This window comes from Panthera leo, chromosome D3 (assembly GCF_018350215.1).
Source record: "Panthera leo isolate Ple1 chromosome D3, P.leo_Ple1_pat1.1, whole genome shotgun sequence".
NCBI lineage: Eukaryota > Metazoa > Chordata > Mammalia > Carnivora > Felidae > Panthera > Panthera leo.
In genome coordinates this window covers 86121699-86147655 of record NC_056690.1, presented here as the reverse complement: position 1 = coordinate 86147655, position 25957 = coordinate 86121699, and the positions used below count along the sequence as shown (strand labels likewise).

General features: G+C 39.5%; 1 protein-coding gene across 1 annotated transcript in view; it reads right to left on the bottom strand.

The window, feature by feature from the left end:
- Nucleotides 1-25957, bottom strand: part of DOK6 (docking protein 6) — a 357568-nt gene that overhangs the window by 143845 nt on the left and 187766 nt on the right. The window contains exon 4 of the mRNA XM_042911130.1: nucleotides 11635-11754. Coding sequence (XP_042767064.1) covers nucleotides 11635-11754 — 120 coding nt within the window. The remainder of the gene's footprint in view (nucleotides 1-11634; nucleotides 11755-25957) is intronic.

Genomic DNA, 25957 nt, shown 5'->3' with positions numbered 1-25957 from the left:
TAGGATTTTTACTGGCATTGTGTCAAATCTATAGGCTAATTTGGAGAGAACTGACTTCTTAACAATACTGACTATTGCAATCATAAACACAGTTTACCATTCCACTTATTTAGATATCTTTTAATTTCTCCCAGCAATATTTAATTTTCAGTGTAGAGGTCTGTTATATACTTTGCCAATTTTATCTCTGAGTATGTGATGGTTTTTGATGATACTGTAAATGATATTTTTTTTTTCATTTTGTAATTGCTCATTACTAATATATATGGGTGTATACATATATAATCTCTCTGTAATATTCATACATATACCCATATATACAAATTTTTGCATATTAATTTTTTATCCTGAAACATCACCAAGTTCACTTGGTTATAGCTGTTTTTCTCATCGATTCCTTAGGATTTTCCAGGTACACGACCTTAGCTCCTTATTCTTTGCCAATTTTTATGATTTTACTTTATTTTCTTGTCATATTACACAAGTCAGAACTTTAAGTAGAATATGTAGAATACTGAAAACAATTGGTGAGAGAGGATATCTTTGTCTTATTCTCAATCTTATGAGGAAAGCATTCAATATCTTTATCTTAAAAATTATATTTTCTGAATGATTTCATTGATGTCCTTCATCAGTTTGAGAAAGTCCCCTTCTATTCCTACATTTTCTGAGAGTTGTTTTCACAAATGAATATTGTATTTTATCAAATGCTTTTTAAGCATCAATTATAATAATCATATAATTTATTAATATAGTGAAACATTGATTGATTTTGGGAAATGTTTGCATTTCTGGCACATACCAATTTTGATCACAGTGTATTATCTTTTTTTTTTTTTTTTTTTTATTTATTTTTGGGACAGAGAGAGACAGAGCATGAACGGGGGAGGGGCAGAGAGAGAGGGAGACACAGAATCGGAAACAGGCTCCAGGCTCCGAGCCATCAGCCCAGAGCCTGACGTGGGGCTCGAACTCACAGACCGCAAGATCGTGACCTGGCTGAAGTCGGACGCTTAACCGACTGCGCCACCCAGGCGCCCCACAGTGTATTATCTTATAACACTTTAGTATTCCTTTTCTAATTTTTAGAAGGATTTGTACTTATATGCATGAAAGATACTTGTCTGCAATTTTCTTTTCTTATATTGACTTTGCCTGGTTTTAGCATCTGGGTTACAGTAGCCTCATAAAATGAGTTGTGGAATAATCAGTCCTCTGTTTTCTGAAGAAGTCTGCATAGGACTTGTATTTCTTCTCCTTTAAATGCTGAATAGACTTCAACATTGCAACTATGTGGGACTAGGGGTTGTGTATAGGAAGTTGTATAATAATAACTTTAATTCTTTAATTGATGTCAGGCTCTTTAGATTTTCTATTTTTTCTTGAGTCAGTTTGGTAATTTGAATCTCTGTTAAGTGGTTCAAAATTAGATTATTTTTAACCCAACATGAGAAAGGCTACATTTTATCTAATTTTATTTTTAAAGTTTTTAAAAAATATCTATTTATTTATTCATTTATTTATTTATTTATTTATTCATTTATTTATTCGAGACAAATAAAGAGAGAGAGAGAGAGAGAGAGAGAGAGAGGGTGTGAGTGGGGGAGGGGCAGAGAGAAAGGGAGACACAGAATCTGAAACAGACTCCAAGCTCTGAGCTGTCAGCACAGAGCTGGAAACAGGGCTTGAACCCACCAATTGCAAGATCATGACCTGAGCCGAAGTCGGACAATCAACCAACTGAGCCACCCAGGTGCCCCTATTGTTAAAGTTTTTATTTATTTATTTTTAGAGGGAGAGAGTGAGAGCGAGTAGGAAGGAGCAGAGAGAGAGACAGAGAAAGAGAGAGAGACAGAGAGAGAATCCTAAGCAGGCTCCCCACTGCCAGCATGGAGCCCAAGGTGAGGCTCAAACTCATGAGTTGTGAGATCATGACCACCACTGAAATCAAGAGTCAGATACTTAACTGACTGAGTCACCCAGATGCCCCAAAAGGCTACATTTTAATAAAAAGTAACTTGTTAAAATTTATTATCAACTTATTGTCAAATTATTAATGCTTTATTTATATGGCCTTGTTTTATTTTGTATCGTTCCTAACCATTTCCTTTATTATTTTAAAAATATTTTTATCCAGTGATGTTCAAAGATTTAAATTATATATTAGATTTTATTTATGAATGCTATAATCAGAGATAATATTACTTTTTTACTTATGGCAGATGGAAATTAAAAACATTTCCCACAACACTTTTCCCTCCAGTTTTAACATCTGTTTTAATCTGAGCATTGGGAAAGATACTGTGACTACTGGAATTTTAAGTTGTGCTCAAAGAAAAATGTAGAGCTTTACAAAATCTATTAAGAAAGCAAAAAGCTGAAAATTAATGATCAAATATCCATTTCAAGAGATTTGAAAAAGAAGCTGCAAATAAACCCTAAACTGTGGAGCAACTCCTATGGCATGAGAGCAGAGATTAATACAATTTAAAACAATGAAAAGAGGTCTCCCAAATAGGTACATCTCTGATGATGCCGATTAAGAAAAAAAAAAAAGCCAAACGTAACTTATATGAAGTAAAAAGGGACTATCATTACAGTGTGGGCAGGTATTAAGAAGATGATTTAAGGATGTTGTGATTCAACTTATTCCAATAATTCTGAAACTTTGCAAGGAATGACTAAATCATAAAATCACTGGCAGATTCTTTTGAAGCTAATTATAATCAAGTTTATACCCAAGTTTTCAAATTTTAGTGCACATTAGGGTCACTGAGTTTGTTAAAATATAGACATGGGGCCAACATACCTTTGTCAGTATGGGTGGGGACCCAGAATTTTCTTGCTTACAATCCACCTGATATGAATGTGATGGAGATGCTCACTGGTGTCCCAGATACATACTGAGTTTCCTGCCAAGCACCTGGTTCCCATGCTGGGTTTTACTTAACCCTCACAACAATCCTATGAGACACATACTATCATGATCATTTTCAAGAGTAGGAAGCTGAGATTTAGAGAATTTCTGTAACTTGATCCTGGCCCCAGAACTTAGAAGTGGAATAGAACTCAATGATACACTGAATTTTCTTGGCTACTTTTGTTGATCAGGTTCCATGTTGGACTTTCACACTCTATGCTACTTTGTTTTACTGTGACAGGAAAAAGAAATGGTTCATTAAAACTTGACTCTATCAAAAAGTGAAAACCTTTCCTTTTGGGTGTGTACGTTTGTGTTTGTTTCCTGTCAAAGGAAGATTCATTTAATCTAATCTGTGGTCAAAGTTCAATCTTGGAGTGTCCTTGCCTCTTCATCTAGGCTGGATTGACAGTCACAGGAGTCCACAGAGGAAATGGGAGTCCCCTTATCTGGTTTGTATATATCCACATGCGCGTGAAGTCCCATCACTCTACTTTCCTGTGATATGGCATCTTCTGCTCCCAGATCCTGTCAGAAGTCCAGTGTGGGCCCGCGGGAACTCGGGCACCCCTCCAGGCCACAATGAGTTTTGAGACAAGACTCTCTCTGTCTTCTTACACCTCTCTGGGCTCTGCTGACATCTCCCCACTATTCTTCCCATGCCTCTCATGAAGCCTAATATGGAAAATCAAATCCTAGCATTTACTCTTGAAGAAATATCCAATTGATATGCGGAGACATAAACATGTATCTCTGTCTACCCACACTCCCAGGGAAAGGGGGCAGGCAAGGCATTTACTTCTTCCTCACCATAAAACTTATTTTCAAAGTCACAAAACTTATTTTCTTCTGGCCTGCGGCTGGGAGATACCAGTAATTCTGGACTCATCATTCTCCCCTCAAAAGCTTCCTCTGTCACGTAACTACAAATGTTTTTGAAATTTGCATCTTTGTTCTCTGTGTGTACAGGGAATGTTTCCAGGGCCTAGGAAACAGGACAGAACTATCTTGGTGTCTCCATAGAGCAAGCATCTCACTTTGCAATGACGTGGTTATGATCTGACAAATGGATCATTGTGCTGAGGCAATGTGGTGCAGAAGCACCATAGAGCATCCTTAGTTCCCCTGAAGCACTTATTGCAAAACGAGGCAGAAACACATATGGCGTTGGCCTTTATTCCCTTGTAGTGCACGTCGAGGACCGCCAAATGGGGAAAGTGGTAGTTGTAACCAGGCTTGTTAATTATATACAGTGTCTCTATCCATCCAATAGTGAAATTAAAGCAATGCAGCACGAGGCTAGGCAAACAGTGTGGCCACTGCCGGATTTGGTATCGCATTCAGGAATGTCGTCTTATCCCTTCTGGGGTGGCTCTTCCCATCACATTCGCCTTTCAGTTATAGATCGATAGTCACCTCTGCTGGCTATACTGGCATTTTCAAATGTTTTTCATTGATTGTAAGTTCCACATGTTACACGTAGAAAGAGACACATAGGTAAACCAAGCTTGGGAAATGTTACAATATACAAAGTCAAACAAGATCTTTATTATAGAGCATCTCAAGCTTTGCTCCGTGAATGTATATTGTGACTGTCATACAGACTTGGTATTAGTTTCCCTGGGCTGCCGTAGCAAAGTACCAGAAACTGGGTGGCTTAAGACATAAATTTAATATCTCATAGTTGTGGAGGCTATAAATCTGAAATCAAGGTGTTGGCAGCTCTAGGGGGTAGAATCTTTCTCACTTCCAGCTCCTGGTGTTTTGTGGCAATCTTTGATCTCCCTTGGCTTGTGGATGCATCGTGCCGGTTACATGACTGTCTTCTTGCGTCTTTGCATCATCTTCCCTCTGTGCACATCTGTCCTCGTCCAAATTTCATCTTTTTATAAGGATATATTGTAGGTCCTATGGGATTAGGGTTTATTTTAATGACCTCATCTGAGTTCGGTTATCTTTGTAAAGTCCCTGTTCCTAATAAGGTCACGTTATAAGGTACTGAGGGCTAGGACTTCGATATATCTTATTTAGGGGAGAGGGCAATTCAATCCACAACAGTGTTATATAGTAGTAGAATTTCCTGGAACTCATTTTGGGAAATACTAGGGTATGTGGACAGCATTTTAGAAGTTCAAACATAAGTATGTCTAGGTTCTTTTCCCCATGCAAAAGTTGGTTTTGCTCAGGGTTATTCTATGGACAAAAAAATAAAATAAAATAAACTTGGAAAACTTTTCATTGCTGGTTATAAATAATATGTATAAGAGTGAATATGATATTCCAGATCACTTTTTAAAAATTGTTTTAATGTTTATTTATTTCTAAGACAGAGAGAGACAGAGCATGAGCAACAGAGGGGCAGAGAGAGAGAGGGAGACACAGAATCCCAAGCAGGCTCCAGGCTCTGAGCTGTCAGCACAGAGCCCGACGTGGGGCTCGAACTCACAGACTGCGAGATTATGACCTGAGCCGAAGTCAGTCGCTCAACCCACTGAGCCACCCAGGCACCCCCCAGATAACTTCTGAAAAATTGGGGAAAGACTCTTAAAATAGGGAGAAGTGTATTGTTACTGTGGTCATTGCTTTGTCATTAACTGGTCGTTTTCCACATGAGAAAAGTCCTGTAAATAAATATTGGCTTTAATGATTGATGGGCATTAAGAATTTCAGACTTGCCTGGTTGATAAAGCTTGTCTGGGGGTATAAAAAATTAGTTAAAAAAAAAGAAGGTATGATCATACCTATACCACAGCATTTTCCTTTTATTTTTATTTTGGCATGTACTTACTATACTTCAGGTGGAAGATTGGATAATTTTTTTCTCAGTTCACTTCCTCTCCATATTAGATCGTAGGTTCTAACTCATGCCACGGCCTCACAGGTGGAGTGTCCTGCTGGCCTCCTGACTTGGGTTGAGCCACAGGACTTGCTCTGGCCAGTGGAATATCCGTGGACATGACACGTTCAGAGGCTTAATTCGTGTGGCAGCTTTCGGCTTTCTTTCTTGCCCTATTGTTTTTTGTCTTGAGAACGTGCCTTGGGTCGCCATTAGTGTAAGGAGGATAAGAGACATATGGAAAAGACATGGCCACCGCGTGAAGCCTGGAACCGACCTCAGCAGCAGCCCGCCTAAGTCAGCACAATCCTAGCCAACCCACCTGTATGTGAACGATAAAGATACACTTCCAGGTCCATGCTATTGAGATTCTGCGCAGCCAGTAACACAGTATTATTTTGAAAAACAATGATCGATGCACCTTGTTTATAGGTTTGTCCCCCCTCACTACTCTGCGAGCTTCTTAAAAGTAATGACCGTATTTTATATAATTCTACATTTCCTCAGCTTGGTTCTTGCATTTCATAGCCTCCGAAATGTCTGGTGGGTGAATACTGAACGACTAACTGACATACAAGCATGTCTGAGTGGAATATAAGAAGCACAGTCACTATGGCAACCCAGGTAAACAATTTAGCAACAACACTGGAATACTGCTTTGCTTCTGGGGGAAGGTTATACATATTCTTAGGCTAAAAGTAAAAGTTTGTACCAATTCTGGTCCATTCGTAAGCAGGAACCCTAGTTTCTACATAAAATCGAACCTTCAGATCTGACTCCACATTAATAGATGGCAAAGTCTAAGGTCGCTCTTCCATTTTGTTCCTGATGGCGATCTCTTGCCTCACTGAGTCCACTTTCAACAACAACTGCAGGAACTTCCCACAAGTGCGTTGCTTCTTGTTTATGATGCTTGCTTCTGCTATAAAGGATTAATACATAACATCTGTCTTCTAGAATTGCTATTATGTATAGCGAATCCTTTATAAATAACCATTATTCTAACACCATACATTCTAAGGTCAGTGTAGGCAATCTTAAATAGAACCAAAAGACACGAAGATTCTAGAAGTCATAAGAATTTAAGGCTCAAAATGTCTACTTAATATGGACTTTCTTGAGGCAGTGTTATCTGAAATCTGAGAATGAGTGAGTGTGTGTGTGTGTGTGTGTGTGTGTGTGTGTTTACTTTCCCCTACACCACGTGGGATTCTGAGTCGATATGAAAACAGCTGACAGCACTAGATAAAGATGATTATAGCAAAGAATTTAATCAATAACCACTTTTATCTCCTCAACACACATTACACCTTTAAAAATTATTTGCACAAATGTTTATTCTTAGCTAGTCTCAGAGTAAGTAAGGCCGTGCTGTGTGAAAAGTCAGAAAAACATTAGAGGAGAAGAAGCAGTTCTGAGTGTCAAAAGAAAAATGCTGTGGTCAAGACTGAGGAGTGAATCTTCCCTTGATGATAGGATACCACAGGATCACCACCGGCCACAATAATGTCATTTCTGACATCAATTCTGGAGGCATATGTATCTCATCTCTTTGGAGACATTTCAAGTTAAATCCAAGCACATCATTGATAAAATAGTAAAATGATGTCTCTGATGAAAAATAAATTGTATAATTTAGTACTAAAATGCCTTAGGAAGAAAACCTAAATCTTTAATGACAAATCGTTCAAATCTGTACATATTAATGTCCTCAAACATGTATTAGGAAAGGAAGAAAATTTTGTTTATTTTAGGAAGTGTTAAATGCTTGAAGAGTCTGGAATAGGGATTGTAAACCATGAAAGGACATTTTTTTTAAGTTTATTTATTTTGAGAGAGAGAGACAGCATGTGTGTGCAAGCAAGCAGGGGAGAGGGGTGGCCAGAGAGTGAGAAAGGGAGAGAGAGAGAAAGAAAGAGAGAGAGAGAGAGAGAGAGAGAGAGAGAACCCCAAGCAGTCTCCATGCTGTCAGCACAGAGCCCAACATGGGGCTCAAAGTCACAATCTGTGAGATCATGATCTGAGCTGAAATCTAGAGTCAGATGCTTATCGACTGAGCCAACCAGGTGCCCTGAAGGGACATTTTTATTTTATTTGTTTTATGTTTGTTTGTTTGTTTGTTTGTTTGTTTATTTAGAGAGAGAGAGAGAGAGAGGATGAGAATGAGCCTGGAGGGGCAGAGACAGAGCAGGGACAGAGGATCCGAAGCAGGCTCTGTGCTGTCAGTGCAGGGCTCAATGTGGGGCTCCAACTCATAAACCATGAGATGATGACCTGAGCCTAAGTCAGACGCTTAATCAACTGAGCCACTGAGACACCCCTTGAAAGGGCAGTTTTAAAAAAGATTATTTTAAAAAGACTTTATTAGCTAGCTAAAACAATAAATACTTCCCCACACATAGTGAAATAAACACATGCATTGTCTTAAGAATACGTGTGTCCTGAATAATCTTGGGGCCCAAGGGAGGGGGTTGAAGTTGGCTGAGGAGCATTCTTTGTCTTTACCATGACAACTACTGGTATTTATTTCAAGGGGATCCTAAAATGGAATTAGCATATTATCATATTTGTAGGAAAGTCTGTTGATCAGGAAGTGAGAAAATCAGGGTATTCAAGTAACGAACTGTCAATCTGTGTGTGTGTGCGTGTGTGTGTGTTTCTCTCCCAGGCAGCAAGTGTGTGTGTATGTGTGTGTATGCATGTGTGTCTCCTGGAATTTTTTGAGCTAGCAATAGTAGAGCCTGTAATCCTGATATTCTGTCAAGATTTATGCTTTTCATCTTCTCTTGTGGTATGAATGACTATTTAAAAAAGTTTTAGCTAGCCCTCAATGGGCCAAGAACAGAGGAAAGGTGTTATTATCTAAACTTGAGACACTTTAAAGGAAGGACATGCAGACTTGAGCCTAGAGCAGTGGCCATGTCTATGGCCTTGGGACTCAAAAAGAAAGTCATCCACGTGGAAGGTGATTTCTAGAAAAAGAAGACCTTTCCATCCATGAAGCTTCCTTTTAGCGTTGAACCCTAAAGAGTCTCAGTGACCATGAGAATGTATGTGTGTGTGTGTGTGTGTGTGTGTGTGTGTGCTTAAGGAAGATTGCCGATTTCCTTATAGGGTATCACGTACTTAGGAGGTCATTTAAAAGAACCAAATACTACCCTCTCCAACTAAATAATTGCTTATAAATTTCTAAAATGTATTTTTAAAAGCACATGTTTCCCTTTGTATGAAGTTCAGCTTATTGAACAAAATAAAACTAAGAAACCCACTTAAGGCATTGAATGTTACTATAATTTCAATTCTTCAGTAAACACAGGAATTCTTTTTGATTTCTTTGTTTTTACTTGTACTTAAAAATACTTGTGCCTCTTTAAAATCGGATTAAGAATGAGAGTTAGTCTTTATTTTACATCACCTCGTTAAACCATCATGATTTCATTTTCACTCATTAGGAAACTAAAATCAGAAGTGTCAGTAACCTATCTGAGCTCAGTAAAGGGTGTAGCCCGCATTCGACCATGGCCTGAGAAGTACACTTGGAAAGCTGTGACTGCTTGTGCTATATCTCTCTGCAAATTACTCTGACATTATCATGAAATTAACAATAAAATCATAATAAGCCAAAGAAGCACATATCCATTATCCCCAATGGAAACCATATACAACCCCAAATCTTTATTTAAAAATTTTTTTTAACGTTTTATTTATTTTTGAGACAGAGAGAGACAGAGCATGACCGGGGGAGGGGCAGAGAGAGGGAGACACAGAATCGGAAGCAGGCTCCAGGCTCTGAGCCATCAGCCCAGAGTCCGACACGGGGCTCAAACTCACGGACCGCGAGATCGTGACCTGAGCTGAAGTCGGATGCTTAACCGACTGAGCCACCCAGGTGCCCCCAACCCCAAATCTTTAAAGTAAAAGCATGCAAATCACACGAAATGAACCACAGGGCCTAATTTAGTCGCTTTCTCCATAGTTCCTTTATGTAGTACTTGATGAATGTTTATTAGTAAGAATTTTTTCTTTCTTTCCTTAAATGGTGGATGAACACCATGCTTTAAGTAGCACAGTGTGGATGTTGTGTACGTAGCTCAAGCTCTCAGGAAACCGATCAGGGAGACGAAATAAATCCAAGATAGTGTGGGAGAGAAACTGGAATATGAATTGGAAGCTGGAAGAGGGGCTGCAGAAACGCCTCTGTAGCTTCCTGAAAACCACCAGCACCGGCAAAAGTGTTGTGCCCACATATGTTCTTGGCCAATTAACAGGGGAAATCCATCTTTTCAGGTTAGCAACAAACAATAAATAATGGTTTTTAATGGGCTGCAAAGACAGTGATGGTTTTGAGCATATTATCAGTCATAAGATCATGATCACTAAGTGCTATCCTGTGCACTTGTACCTGTGCTACCTAATTTATAAACCACAGATCATTCCAGAATTTCTTTTTTCTAAGGTTTATTTATTTATTTTGGGTGGGAGGGGCAGAGAGAGAGGGAAAGCCCGCAGAGTCTGACATGGCGCTTGATCTCACAAACACGAGATCATGACCTGAGCCGAAATCAAGAGTTAGATGCTCAACTGACTGAGCCACCCAGGTGCCTCTACAGAATTTCTTTTTAATAATTAGTGTCACATTTCACCAAGTCTCTCAAGCTTTTTCAAAAACACTATCAAAAATTAGCAACATTGAAAAGTTTCTATTTTCACACTATGAGGTCATCTAGTGATGATTATAATTATTTTTAGAAATGAGGAAGAGGAGAACATTACATTATCCCAATTTCATTATTTAGAGGTGGTAGTCAAGAACATGCAGGGGCACCTGGTTGGGTCAGTTGGTTGAGCGCCGACTTTGGCTTGGGTCATGATTTCACAGTTTGTAAGTTCGAGCCCTGGGTCAGGCTCGCTGCTGTCAGCACAAAGCCCGGTTCGGATCCTCTGTTCCCCTCTTCCTCTGCCCCTCCCCCCAACCTCTCTTAAAAATAAATACAGAATTAAAAAAAAAGAACATGCAGTATAGATTCTTAAGAGACATCAAGAAATGCCTGTTAGGTTAGAGAACAGTGTAGTTAAGTAAGCAATGTGTATCACATAAACCTCAATTTTGTAATGCCTCATATTTCATCCACTGTACCTACACATTTTCAGTATGCTATGGACTGAATTGTGCGTCCCTAAAATTCCTGTTGAAGCTCTAACCTCCAAGATGAGAGTATTTAGAGACGGAATCTTTAGAAGTAATTAAGTTTAGATGAGCTCATGAAGGAGCCCCCCACGATGAGATTAGTACCCTGATAAGGAAAGTCCTGAGAGACCTTTCTCTTTCTCTCCCCCTTAGCCATAAGGGGGCACAGCAAGAAGATGGCTGTCTGCAAGTCTAACATAGGATCCTCACAGGAAACTGACCCCTCATCTTGGATTTCTAGCCTCCAGAACTCTAATTAATTCCTGTCGTTGAAGCCACCCAGTCTTTGGCAGCCTCAGCTAAGACATGGTGTTAGCCAAAGTCCCTACAATCTATTGATAAGTAGCAAGATAAACCCATTTGTTAACAGACTCAAAACCTACAACGACTCTCAGAGGAGATAATATGGAAATATTGTACATTCAAAAGCTAATATATATTGAGTTATTTATTAGTTACTTATTTCGATACATCACAATGGCACAGAGCCACAAGTCAGGACGCCTGGGTTGTGCCTTAGTATTTTCTCCCAGTTGCCAGGCAACTTGGGAAAGCCTCTTACCAGCTCGGATGGATCAGTGTCCTTTCCTCGAATAATGATTGGTCTGAAAGATTCCTGAGGCCCTTTCCAGTCTCAGAGCTTGACAACCATGAGTGCACTTTAAATAACAGAAGGCCACTCACACTTACCATTCTGCTCTCTCTGTACTCCAGCTGCCAGAAGATCAGGCTCCCCAAGGCTGATGTCGTTCAGCCGTGTCCCCAGACACTCCATGCAGAGATGTTTGCACCATTCTTCAGCCTCCAGCTCTGAAAATGAGCACACACCAACAAAGTCAGAGAGCGCTTCACAGGGACGACACAAGAAGGCTATTTCCTGAACCATTTCCCTGGGTAGGTGGGAAGAGTTCAAACTCTGCCTTAAGAAAACAAAACAAAAGCTATATTCAAGGAGTGAAAAAAAAATCCCCACAGTTATTTCCCATGGGCTGACATGACAACATTATAAAGTGATTTTAAATTATTTCAATGTACTTTCTCTTACTTATAAATAACAGTCAGAATATTTATTGTCTAGCATATATACATATGTATATATATCAATTTTATTAAAATCTAAGCTAGTTAACATACAGTGCAGTAATGGTTTCAGGAGTAGAATTTAGTGATTCATTACTTATATATAACCTCCAGGGCTCATCCCAACAAGTGCCTTCCTTAATGTCCATCCCCCATTTAGCACTTTCCCCCACTCTACTCCCCTCCAGCAGCCCTCAAGTTTGTTCTCTGTGTCTAAGAGTCTCTTACGGTTTGCCTCCCTGTCTGTTGTTATTTTATTTTTCCTTCCCTTCCCTTATGTTCATCTGTTTTGTTTCTTAAATTCCACATATGAGTGAAATCATAGGATATTTATCTTTAAGATTGATTTAGTTTTTGGAGGGGGAGTACTTAGAAAACTTAATTAAATATAAAATAAAAATATATAAATGAATCTTTGAAAAATGTCAGATTAAAATAAACAAGAAGATGCTTTCCTGAAAGTGACTTAGATCTTCATGGGTTGAAGGTCTGATCCTTCATTCTGAACTGCAATGAATCAAAGATCAGCACAAGAATGTGAAAGCTTCTCTTTTGTAAACATCAAAAATTGTCCATCTTTGAAATAAAAATGGGATAGGATATTCAAAGTAACTTTCCCTTTTGGAAAACTCCAATTTATCTAAGATATTGGTTATCTTCCAACTTCTTTATATTTGCAAGCTTCTTCTTTGCTTGAAACATTAGAACATCTTACACCTACACAGAATCTTATAGTATCTAACACTTTCACAAACATCAGTGAATTCGATTCTTATATAAGCCCTGTGTGGGTGAGGTGGGTAAGGGTTAGTGTTGCACCTGGGTCCCATATCACTGGTTGGCACCAAGATAGAACTGAAGCCCGGATCTTGTAGATACTATAATATGAAGAACTTGAGAATGGCTATGAGATTTAAAATTTGGGGCCAAGCCCCAAAATCGCTGCACAGAAATTGGGTGGGAACTTTCCATCGACACCTGCCTGGAGAAATTTTTGACTTTTCCATGTAGCATAAATCTGCACTAGAGCAGTTTAATATAGATTGCCTTCAAATCTGTTAGTCTCCGCAGATGACATTCCAACCTTTGCCTTGGCATTTTAAACTCCCCATAAAAAGTTACCTGTGACAGGTTTTCTTGACTCCAGGGGTTTGAATACCAACCGCTGTGCTCAACGGTCAACACCATCAAACCTGGGTGATGTTTCCTTCTTGTGCTTAGTCACTCTGCCTTAGCATCACAAACAGGTTTGATCAATGAGATGTCAGGCCAAATTTGTCATTTAGTTTTAGCTTTATCAAGACCACAAAATATTGTTAGAAAATAAAAAGAGCATGTAGTCTTGCACAGGGTACCGTTCTGATGAAAATAACAGTTCCCATGCTCTAGTCATGAAAGGTGTTTTCTTTTTTTATCTTTTTTAAAGTGTATTTATTCTGGGAGAAAGAAAGAGAAGACAGGGGGAGGGGCAGAGAGAGAGAGGGAGATAGAATATCCCAAGCAGGCTCTGCACTGTCAGTGTGGAGCCCGATGTAGGGCTTGAACTCATGAAGCTGTAAGATCATGACCTGAGCTGAAATCAAGAGTTGGACGCTTAACCCCCTGAGCCACGCAGACACCCCAGGTGTTTCCTTTACATAAGGTATGCTTTGCATATGTCAGGGACCATCCTCTCAGCAGTTCTACATGCCATCTACTAAGTCACAGAGGAAGTAGATCCTCTTGTGACCCTGACCTCTTGCTCAGGTGGAATTCAGAGGCTGGGTATTGCTGTTTAGGCATCTCCTCAGGAACCTAGAAAATAATCCTTCCCAGTCACAAGGGCGCTAATGAAAAAAAAAAAAGGGCACTTGCTGAGGCTCATAGCTTTCCAAAAACAAAGTTTTTTTTCTAGTGAGGGAATTGCCAGCATTCCTGAAAAAAAAATTATAGAAGCAGCAACAGCATGTACTGGAAATGATTTTCATCAGACAGATGAGATTTGATTTGTAAAGTTTATAAATGTTTTGAAAACTTTTCTAACAACAAACCAAAATCTTAAGCCAATTTCTCTATGTCTCTAGAAATCCTTAACATTTCTGTTAAGGGAGACAATAGGACTATTTTCTTTCCCTTTTTACACTTTTATATCTTGAATATATCCCAGGACTCCACAATTTTAATTCATCAGTAAAATCACATGCAATTAACATCGGCATGATTCTACCTGATCCTATCTCCGGTACTCCACAGATGGAGTTGAGGATACCTAGTATGCTGTTTGGGATAAAAATAAAAATGTTAAATATGACAAACACCTTTGTGCCAGTGTTCCCTTTAAATACTAAGTCAGTGCATGCCCAGAGGTTAAAGAAATGTGTTATTCATTTCTGTTAGCTTTTTTTTCTTTGTCCTAGGATTTAATAAGACAAAGAAAACAACCATAGAGTAAAGGGCTTCTATGAGGCTAAAACTCTTCTCTCAAGTAGAATTCAATGTGGCATCTCTGTAAGAACCAGGGAGGTCTTGCAGGCCAGAAATGGGAGGCATTCATGGGCTTCTGCCAGCAGGTAAAGATGTCTTTTGTGTCGAATCCTAAGAATTGCAATGCTTCAGCATTTTATTTTATTAAAAAAATTTTTTTTTGTAATGTTTATTTTTGAGAGAGAGAGACAGAGTGTGAGCAGGGGAGGGGCAGGGAGAGAGGGAGACACAGAATCTGAAGCAGTTTCCAGGCTCCGAGCTGTCAGCACAGAGCCCAAAATGGGGCTTGAACTCACGGACCGCGAGATCATGACCTGAGCCAAAGTTGACGCTCAACCAACTGAGCCACCCAGGCGCCCCTGCTTCAGCATTTTAATAGTGTAGTAGCACATAGGAGTAGAAACAGTAAAAGTAATAGAGTACATATCACATTAAAAACAACTATAAACCATTTCAGAAAGAGAGAAAGAGAGAGGGAGAAGGAAGGAGAGAGAGAGAGAGAGAGACACCCTTGAAATTCAGGTATCAGGAAAAGTTCACTTTTTTTTCTAACAGACATTTACTATGAACTCACTAGAAGCCCGGCACGGTGCTGGGTTGCATGAAAAACACAGTCTCTGTTGTGTGTGATTCTAGAGTCTGGAAGTGAGGGGGCAGGTGCATCCAGTACGTGGTGCCCCGCAGGGCTGCTGGCTTGGCCCGTAGGACCCAAGAGCCGTGGCAAAGGCTGAGCAACTTGGCAATAATCTGATCAGGGACCTGCAGGGCTAGCACAAAGAAGGGGAGGGCGTGTGTGCATGTCAGTGTGTGTGTCAGTGTGTGTGTGACGGTATATGTGTGAAGGTGTGCTTGCCAGTGTGGGGTATCTGTGAGTGCATACCTGTGTGTGTCAGCGGGTGTGAGTCTGTGACTGTATTCGAGTGTGTGTGTTTCCCGGTGTGTTAGTGTGGAGGGGGTTCGTGACAGTACGTGAGTGTGAAGGTGTGTCAGTGTATGCGTGAGGCTACGTGTCTGCATGTGAGGTTGTGTGCCAGCGCGCACGTGAGTGTGTGAGGGCATGTGTGAGTGTGTGAACGTGTTTGGGGAGTGTGCTGGAGGAACTGGGCTGGGCTGAGGAGGGTGGCCAGGGGCGGAGATGGAAAGGAGTCTCTGGGCCGTGGGAGTGACATCTCGGACGGCCCTGAGGTCATGCAGTAAACGCTGAGAGACAGCGCTCTGTCGCCTCTCTTCATGCTTTGGTAGTACAGGAGCGCCCCCCAGAGGCATGGGTTCAGTTACCCAAACATGGCCGAGAGCAGAGGACCCTCCTCTGACAGGGCGCCAGAAAGTCAGTAGTGGCCTAGCACCGCGTCCCAACGCCTACGTCGCTCACTGCCATTTTATCATCTCACATCATCACAAGAAGAAGGCGAATACAGGACGAGGTCCTGGGCGAGAGACCCCATGCCCATGACTTTTATTACAGTATATTGTTATAATGGTTCTACTTTATTATTATCATTGTTGTTAATCTTGTAGTGTGCCTAACTTGTAAAGAAAACCTTATCATCGGTATGATTGTACAGGACAAAACACAGTCTAATAGGGTTTGGTTCTCTTCCTGGTTTTAGGCATCCACTGGCGTCTTAGACGTACTCCCCCCAATGGATTGTTGGGGGGACTACTGTGCTATTTAGTTCAATTAGATCAGCCCCAAACCTTTACCTCAAACGTATTAAGCCTTAGAGTCTGCACACTTGATCTAATAGTTTTGCTCCAGATAAGCTGAATTTAAGTATTATACAAGCCTTTATTATTTTTTTAATCTGTTTTTGATAGTCACCTTTCAAATAATTACACCTATACTTTTTATTTGTTTGTCCTTAGGAAAACTATGTATTGACGTCCTTTAATCTTCTACGGTGTGTTAGTTTATTTCATCCCATTATTATTTAACTAGTGTTTTCCTCTGAATTATCTTCCATTTTTTACCGTCCTCTATTTTATTTTTGTGGAACAGAGGCGATTAAATACAAATGCAATAATCTGAACCCGCTGCCTTTTAAAATATTTATTTTCCCACAGACTCAGGGCCTTTTGTCTTCCGTTTCATCTTCCAAACTTCCACCTGCCCATAGTGTGTAAATAATTAAGTTTCTTTATAAAGGAATAAAGGCACAGAAATGTTTTACAATCTTTTCTATGTTTTCTCTTCATGAGAGAAATGTTCGTTCCAGACAATGTCTTTTTCAGACAGCTTGCAGCTATGCTCACATTTTTAATTCAGGTAAGTAACTTCTCCTCTAGAACTGACACCCAAATCATTTTTTCATTATGATTCATGAAATGGAGATTTCCCATTAGTGAACCGAAATTAGGTAACTTCCAAAAGAAAAAACAGAAAGATGTTTGGGGATAACCAGTCAAATGGAGAAGGGAGACTGAACTAAATGAGTGAGTTATGAGACAAATGAGTTTACTGATGGCAGGGAAAAGATCAGGGAAAGTGCAAAATGGAAATACAGTCAAGGGCGGATGGCCCTTCCCCAAGTATCTTTCCGTGCCTCCTCCAGAATTTTGGGGACAGAATAGCTGTGTATCCCTTTGAATCAGAAGTGGTCTTACCAAAGCAGACCCTTAATTAATGCCTACTGAATAAATGATTAAGAGCCAGCTTTATTAATTTCCTTAAATTTGAGCCTTAGGATAATGACATGAAAGTTAAATGATCCAAAATAGGCTGTATTTGAAAACAGTGAAAAAATTTCCATCACATATGTGGAAAATGGCCATTAGCCAAAATCATACAGCACTAAACAAAATGAAACTTAAAAATAACACCAAATCAGTTTCATGTTAATTTACTATAAGATGCAAGGCTAGTTTTGTGTGGAAATAATAAACCACTGCACGTAGTTCTCACTGGGTTTAGCTTTTGTTAATAATCTTGGAAAAACGTAGGTAAAATAATCCTCATGTCTTCACCAAAACTAGCAATTCTTAAGTATAGCCAGTGCTTATCTTCTGTGCAGATTTGCTGTGATTGGTGATAAATGTTGTTTTTATATTTATTAAAATTTATTGTAGTTTTTATTATTTTCTTTATTAAAGTCCTTTTTTATTAAAATTTATTGTAGTTTTTATTTTATTTATTAAAGACTTTTTAATTTTTTTACACGCTTTGGTTGAAAGCGAAGAAAAACGTCTCCCCATGCAGACTTGTGCTTAAGGAATACAAAGATCTCTTGTACTGCTATAGGAAATTTATAGACCTATTAAGATATACAATGTTTTGTTGAGGATTTTCATTCTTGGAAATTGGCACCTACTTGTTACTTAACTGGCCTTGTTGATATTTTATGGACTTTTCCTTTCACTTTTTCTGTAATAGGAAGACAGGAAACCGGTTAAAATCTAAACACTTGTTTCAACAAATATGTGTCTCTGTTTTCAGGTCACAGTAAAGAGCTTGATTCACTGAAGTCAGATTGCTAGGATGGGTTGGTTTCAAGACTGAAGAACCTTCTAGTGTTCTTTTTCTGAGTAGAAACTGCGTGTATTTCCTTTCCCTGAAGGGGCCTCGTTTGCCCCATTCCGCATTCCCTCACACCCAATAATCTTTTAAAACTTGCTTCAAATCTGAGATCCTCAGCTTAGCCCCTTCAGATCCATGTTTGGATTGGGCACCCTTCCTCTATATTTGCACTCTGGACATACTTTCCCCATACCCTTATATATCATGACTCATCCGTCTGCCTTTCCCAATTAGCATATTTAAGATATTGGAATGTGGGAGACATTGATTCAGTCCCTCTAGATCCTGGCACGACACCTGGGTATGGAAACCAATTAACAAATGTGGAGTAAGTAAATAGATGTGATTTGCAGTTAATTCCCAGAAATTTCAGACAAATTCTGGAACCAAATGCAGCAGATAATTTGGGCAGTAGTCATTTGCTGCTTATTCTGAAGTCTCTATTCATCACCACTTAAGTGAAGATTATAACTTTTGTTATTCACAGCTGGCTAATCTAGATAAAAAAGACATCTTTGATTAGGGAGGAGAAGGGAGAAATACCAAATATGGTTCTCTATTGAACTTCAATAATTCTAAAATATGTCCCATTCAAAATGTGTTTTATTTTATTAGGCTGTCTTTTTCTTTTACTGTATTAGTGGTATTTATGTCAAAATGGCAGTCTTGTATAAAGTCCTCTGATTCTGTATGTGATAAACACTTGATCAAATTTTTAGATTGATCTTAGTAAAGGTCAACTTAGAACCAAAGAAAAGGAATTATTACCTGTTTATTCCATCTTTGATGCACACAATCATAACTTATTTTCCTTCAAATTTTTAAAAGTTTTATTTTATTATTTACTTTGAGAGAAAAAGAGAAAGAGAGTGAGAGAGAGAGAGAGAGAGAATGAGCAGAGGAGGGGCAGAGAAAGAGAATCCGAAGCAGGCTCCACACTGTCAGTGCAGAGCCCGATGCGGAGCTCAAACTTACGAACCGCGAGAACCTGAGCCCAAACCAAGAGTCTGATGCCCAACCGACTGAGCCACCCAGGTGCTCCTTATTTTCCTTAGTTTAACAGCATTTTGATACATCAGATTTCTGAATTCAGAATAGCTATTTCTCTCCTTTTGTGAACTGGGGGGAGTCAGGTGAGACTTTCAGATGCTACCAAACAGAAAATTGCTCCTGCCTATCCTTCAAAGTAACAAATGACAAATAGTGGCAAATGGCAGAATCACCAAATGGGCTGCTTTTTAGCCTGGCAGGAAGTTGTTGCAAAATGGTTTAATATGGAAGCCAGTAAATGCCATAATTCAGAGAAAATAAGAAAGAACGGAAATTGAGACTCACAAATAGTCTGAAAATGACGATATACCGTGTGCGTGTGTGTGTGCGTTGTAAAGATGGAAACAGGATGTTAAACATTCCGAGAAAGCAAGATTAGAAAGGATCTTTTGCAACAACACTGAAGGCCAGCTTAGGAATAAGTGCATTTCTGGGATGGAAAGCCAGCATCAGGATGGAATACTTTCCAATCTGCAGAAATCTTCATGGATACCAAGAGAGTATTCGATGCACACACTTTAAGCTTCTCACAAGAACAATTAGGAAGCAGAGAACTTTTTGAGGGAGAGATGCTGTCGAGAGCTTTCATCGTACTCATGTTCTCATAAGGCCTAAAAGTAATTCCCTTCTATGCAACAATCCTGAGGTGTTTGGGAGGGGTAAGCAAAACAAGAAAGAGGAGAGCTATGTGCTAGAAGATGGAAATGTTGCCAGTGCCATGGTTTTCTAAGACTACAGTCTAAACTCACATAGGGATCTAAAACTTTCTATCTACACAGCCAAATTTATTACAAAAGCATTTGGCAATAGCTCATACTGAGTGTGGAACTGAATTTGGCCAGTAATCTCAATGAGCCTACAAGTGGAGTCATCCCCAGAGCTTCTAGAAAGGAACACAGCCTTGCTGACACCTTACGTTTTGCCAAGTGAGAGTGTGTTGCACTTCTGCTCTTCAGAAATGTAAGATGGTACATTTGTACTGTTTTAAGCTGCTGTGTGTGGTGATTTGCTATGTTAGCCATTGAACACCAAAACCAATACAAAGTCCAAACAGTCTATTTCTATTAAGAACACCTTCAAGCAGACAAATTAATTGAACAGGATTTTAGCCATAAAAAATGAGAAATACACACACACACACACACACACACACACACACACACACGAATGGAAGGAACACATTGTGATTAAATCTTCTTGAAGCTTAGGAAATTGAGGATTTCTTGATTATTAAAATTGGGGTAAAGAAGTCTCAAGACATAGAACAGAGATGCCACAAGAACTAAGCAAGAAGGCAGCAGGGCAAATCATCAAGAGGGTCCAAGGGAGACTTGGAGCCACCACCAGAGAGAGGAGATCAACTTTGGATCCACAGACACTGAGAGAGGACTGGGTAGATGGGTACCTGATCTACAGGGAAGGGACGTGAAAGGGTGTATGAGGCAAGGGAACAGAGGCCACACAGAAGGCAAACATGAGTTCAGGGCACACACGGGGTTGAGAGGGATCAGGGTAATTTTCAGGGACAGTCTTCCAGTTTCACAGCTTCTGAGGAAGAACAAAGGTAAAAGTAAAGAGAAAGTATCGTTTGGCAACTGGGTAGTTAAGAGAAAAAGAAGTTAAGTAGAAAATGTCGGGTCTTGTAAGACAAAAAGTTGTCACCACCTCAGAGAACTCACAATCCCTCCTCCTTCACCAAAGCAAACAAGCAAAATCCTTGAAACCTGCCTGGACTAACAGAGAAGAGTTGAATTAAACCAGGACTGTTAAAAAAACACCCAGTCCTAAGAACCAGCAAAGGACATAAGTCCATGGAGAAGGACTGCGGATTTTGAGACATGAAAATTCACACAAGTTGCAGTCACGTTAGGAAAAGCACCTCTCACCTCACACACAGAAGAAAACTGTGGGTATACACTCCAAAAAAATGGAATATATTCAAACAAGCATTTGTAGCTACAAAAAATCAGCTTGAATTAGAAATTCAAAAACAAAGCATAGAAATGAATAAAAGATAAGAGAAATAAAGAGTGGAATGAATCTAGAAAAGATGTGGAAGAAGCACTAACTTACAGGTGAAAAACAAAAGACAGAGTACTTAAGGGAGAAGAGACTCAAATAAGAATTTATTTGGAGGTGTTGACCAGAGTTAGAGAATATAACCGTCATAAAGAAAGGGGTAAAAAGAATCAGAGAGAAGTGGGGGCCATGGATAACAGGCACAGGAACACCAGTGTTCCAAGAGAGTGGACACGGGGGGAGGCGGGGATGAGGACTGTGTAGATTTAGGACTTATTCATGAGAACCTATGATGTTTGCAAGTTTGCAGAAGTTGGAGTATGAGGGAAAGGGAGAAATTAAAATGAACACAACATTTTTTTGTTGCCTATGCAACGGGGAGAATGGAGCTATCTTCTGGTGAAACAGCGAAGATTGTGGGAGAGGCACATTTGGAAGAAAGCAAGGGCTCAGTTGTAGAAATAAGTTGAGATGCTTATAAGATATAGAAGTGGATAGATGAGTGGGTGGCTGGATATACAGCCCCGGCGTTCAGAATGGAGTTCAGATCGGACGTTCAAATGTGGACTGAAAAGCATGTAGATATTACTTAAAGCCATATGCCCATGTGAGACCAACAACTGTCTTGTTTGGACAGACAAAACAAGAAGCCACTTAAGGACTAAGACCTGGGCTCTCCCACGATGAGAGATCTGGGATAAGAGGAGAGAAGGAGGGTTAGAAGTAACAGACATTTAAGGAAGAAGAAATGGAAAATAGCATAATATGCCGAAGCAAGGACAAAAAGGGTTTCAAGAAGCCAAGGACTTTTTAATTTTGTTGTGTTTTTAGCTTTATTGAGGTATAACTGACAAATAAAATTGCAATATATGTAAAGCGTGCAACACGATCTTTTGATATGTGTCTACATTGTGAAAAGATCCCCACAATCAAGTTAATTAATGTATCCATCCTTTTTAATTAATATATTTAATTTTGTGTGTGTGTAAGCACACTGAAGTTCTATTCTGTCAAAGAATTTCAAATATACAATATGGTATTATCAACTATGGTCACCATGTTGTACATTAGATCCCCAGAACTTATTTATTTTGTAACTGAAAATTTGTACCCTTTTAACCGACCTTCTCATTTCTCCCACTCCCCAACCCTTCGCAACCACTGATCCACTTTATTTCTATGAGAACTTGACTTTTATTTGTTTTTAATTCCACATATAATTATGCCATGTGGTATTTGTCTTTCTTTGTCTGATTTCATTTAGCACAATACCCTCAAAGTTCATGCATGTTGTCGCAAATGGCATGATTTGCTTCTTTTTTAAGGCCAAATAATACTCCACTGTGTGTGTGTGTGTGTGTGTGTGTGTGTGTGTGTGTGTGTGTCACATTTTCTTTATCCATTAATCCCTTGATGGACACTTAAGTTTTTTCCATATCTTGGTTATTATGAGTAACATCACAGTGAACATGGGAGTATAGCTATGTCTTCAAGATAATGATTTCTTTTCCTTTAGATATATAACCAGAAGTGAAATTGCTGGATCATATGGTAGTTCTACTTTTAATGTCTTGAGGAACCTTCATACTGTTTTCCATAGTGGCTGTACCAATTTACATTCCCACCAACAGTATACAAAGGTTCCCTTTGCTCCACATCCTGGCCAGCCAGCATTTGTTATCTCTTGCCAATTGCATATATGGCCAATTAGTTTTCTACAAAGGTGCCAAAAATATACAATGGGGAAAAGATAGTCTCTTCAATAAATGGTGTTAGGAAAACTGGTTATCCACATGCAAACAATGAAAATGGATCCCAATCTTACACTGCACACAGAATTCAATTCCAAATGGATTCCAATTCCATTGGAATGTAAAGCATGAGACCATGAAGCACCTAGAAGAAAACATAGAGGGTAAGCTCCTTGACATTGGTTTTGGCAATGATTTTCTGGATTTGACATCAAAAGCACAGGCAACAAAAGATAAATAAACAAGTGGAATTACGTCAAATTAAAAAGCTTCTGAACAGCAAACAAAACCATCAACAAAATGAAAAGGTAACCTATGGAATGGGAAAAAAATATTCACCAACCACCTATCCTATAAGGGGTTAATAGCCAAAATATCCAGGGAACTCATACAAATCAAGAGCAGCCAAACAAATAACCCAATCAAAAGATGAGCAAAGGACCTGAATGGGCATTTTTCCAAAGAAGACATCCTACAAGCCCGTGGGTACATGAAACGGTGCTCCACATCACTTCCCACAAGAGAAATGCAAGTCAAAACCACAATAAGGTATCACATGGCCAGCTGTTATAAATACTAGCAAAACTCAAATAAAATGAAGTTTAAAAACTGAGCACAAGATTTACCAACGTGGAGGGCATTGATTACCTTAACAAGAAGCGTTCCTGTTAGACTGATAGAAAAGATTGCTGAATAGGTACAAGAAAAAATAGAAGAGAGGGGACACAGACTGGAGTCAGAGCACAGGTGGATATAGAACTCTATTCACAGGGTTTGGGTTTGTGTTTTATAAAGGGAAGACGAGAAATGGCGTAGTAGCTGAAGGGGGAAGTGAGATCAAGAATTTTGTTTGATAACTGGTTAGAATGGCATAAAGATAGGGTATTAGTGTTTGTGCAGGTGTGTGAGAAGTTAGTAGTGCTATAGACAAGAGCTCCATGGGGATCAGATTCTGGAGGGAGGAGAGGACCTAGCAGTATGAGCTTCTCATGGTACCTTACGTGACAAGGATAAAGGGCATGTTGACATTAGTCCTGAAGGCTCCATGCTGATAGTACGGTGCACAGATAGTGCTAAAGGGAGACAGGGACGGAAGGTCTTTCTAGGGAGCACAGAATGTGCTTCTGGGCTTCCTGGTAGCTCCTGGTGATGAAGGTGGAGTCTGCGGAAAGATATACTTATTCCCAAATCAGCGAGATACTTCCTCATTACTGCAAAGTAAGGCCTACATATATGGTCTCAGGCTGAGTTCACAGACAGTCTCCTAATCCCTACTGACTGCACACTGCAGAGGGCTGTCTTCTTGATTTTTACAGAAGACTGGGCCATCAGAAGGAAGTTATTTCTTACTCAACCAGTCTAACAAAAGTTGGAGTCTTCTTCGACTTCTGTCATCTAACTCATTCCATACCTTCCATCTCATGCCATACGATCCAATCAAGCAATCAATAACTTTTGATACGTATTATGTGCAAAACACCATTTAATGTCCTGGGGATAAAGTCTCTGTTTCTCTCTGTCTTGCTCACATTCTAGTGCAAATAGTCAACGCAGCAGCAGAAAGGATTAATTTAGGTAGTGACGGAGTCAGGCATTTGTGGTAGCTTTTTTAGCGTGGTCAATGCTTTCTTATCTATAGAGATGACATCGTCAAATGGAACATTAAAGTATTTCTCACAAATGACTTCTCCCCATTTCCACTGCTACAGTTCTTTGTTTCCTTGTCACTGCTGGACTAAGATAAAAGCTTCTTCATGGACCTTCTTATAGCAATCATGTCCACATCTAATCCATATGATACACTTGGGTACATTTAACAGATGCTATCATTCTATTTCCCATCTTAAGTCTCTTCATACTTCCTAATATTTATGTATTTTATTACCCTATCTTTTTTGGAGTATGGAAAACAGCATTCTAACATGTTTCCATTGTCTCCAGCTGCTCCCTCGGTAACAATTATTAGTGCTAGTCAACAAATTCTTTCGTTCTTTTCCCTTGGGGCTTATGGTATGATGGCACCTCCTTGCATTGACATCTGGTTTAGTCGTTGGTTTGGCCAATGAATTGTGAGTACATATTCCTTGTGACATTACTGTACGAAAGTTGTAAGAGCTAGGTGTACAATTCTTTGTTTTCTTCCCACTGATGCAATGATATAAAAGCAAGTAACAAAACAGGGCTTGCACAAGTCTAGATTCCTGATGTGCATGATTAACAGAGCCATTCTACAGATCCACAGGGTAAGTGGAAAAAGGTTTAAAGGGCGAAGGCGCTAAGATTTGGGGATTGCTATGGCTGCATACCTCACATTTCCTAATTTAAAAAAAAAAGAAAGAAAGAAATAGAAGTGAGGTGATGCTATCACAAAAAAATTAAACGGTATCATTGTCTTGATGGTCAGTCTGCAAGGGATAATGTAACTGTCAAGGAACATCGGAAAGATGCTGATCCATACTATGCAGTGGTAAACTATTTGGCTAAAATATCACCTGTGATAACTTGGTGATGGCATTCGAAAATTCAGTGAAGTAGGGAGAGGACTTGGAAATAGAATATTGGCAGCAAGTGTTAATGGCTGTAGCTGCATTTGGCAAGGAATTAAGGAAATGAATTGGTCATTCTGTACATAAAAGGACTAAAAGGAAATAGACCGTATCCAAGAAACTGGAGACTTTCCAGGTTGAAAAAGGCAATGGCTTCTCGACTCCAAGTCAACTCCAATAAGAATAAACAGTGTAAGACTTCGAGTTATATATTCTTTCTTGGAATCTCTGAATGGCTGAAAAGTCTTTGGAGTAAAGGTCTGGCCAAGAGTGTGATGTCCAGTGTATCTGTTCATTTGGAGAAATAGCTTTGGGAGAGGATACCAAGGGGCTGGTTCTTCTACCAAACCTGGCTGCTCCAGGTCTGAATGAGAAACAGCAGGAGGGCTAGAATTCAAGGGAAGCACTTCTAGAAAAGAAATGTGGACATAACTATGGGCACATGGAACAAAGTAAGATCAAACAAATTAAAAATGGGTTATGCTTTTAAAAAGAGTTACACTATGAAAGAGATAGTAAGCTGCTCTAACAATAGTTGAGGAAAGGCGTTTGGAGCTTGTACACAACACTTGAGTTTTTACGGCAGAAAG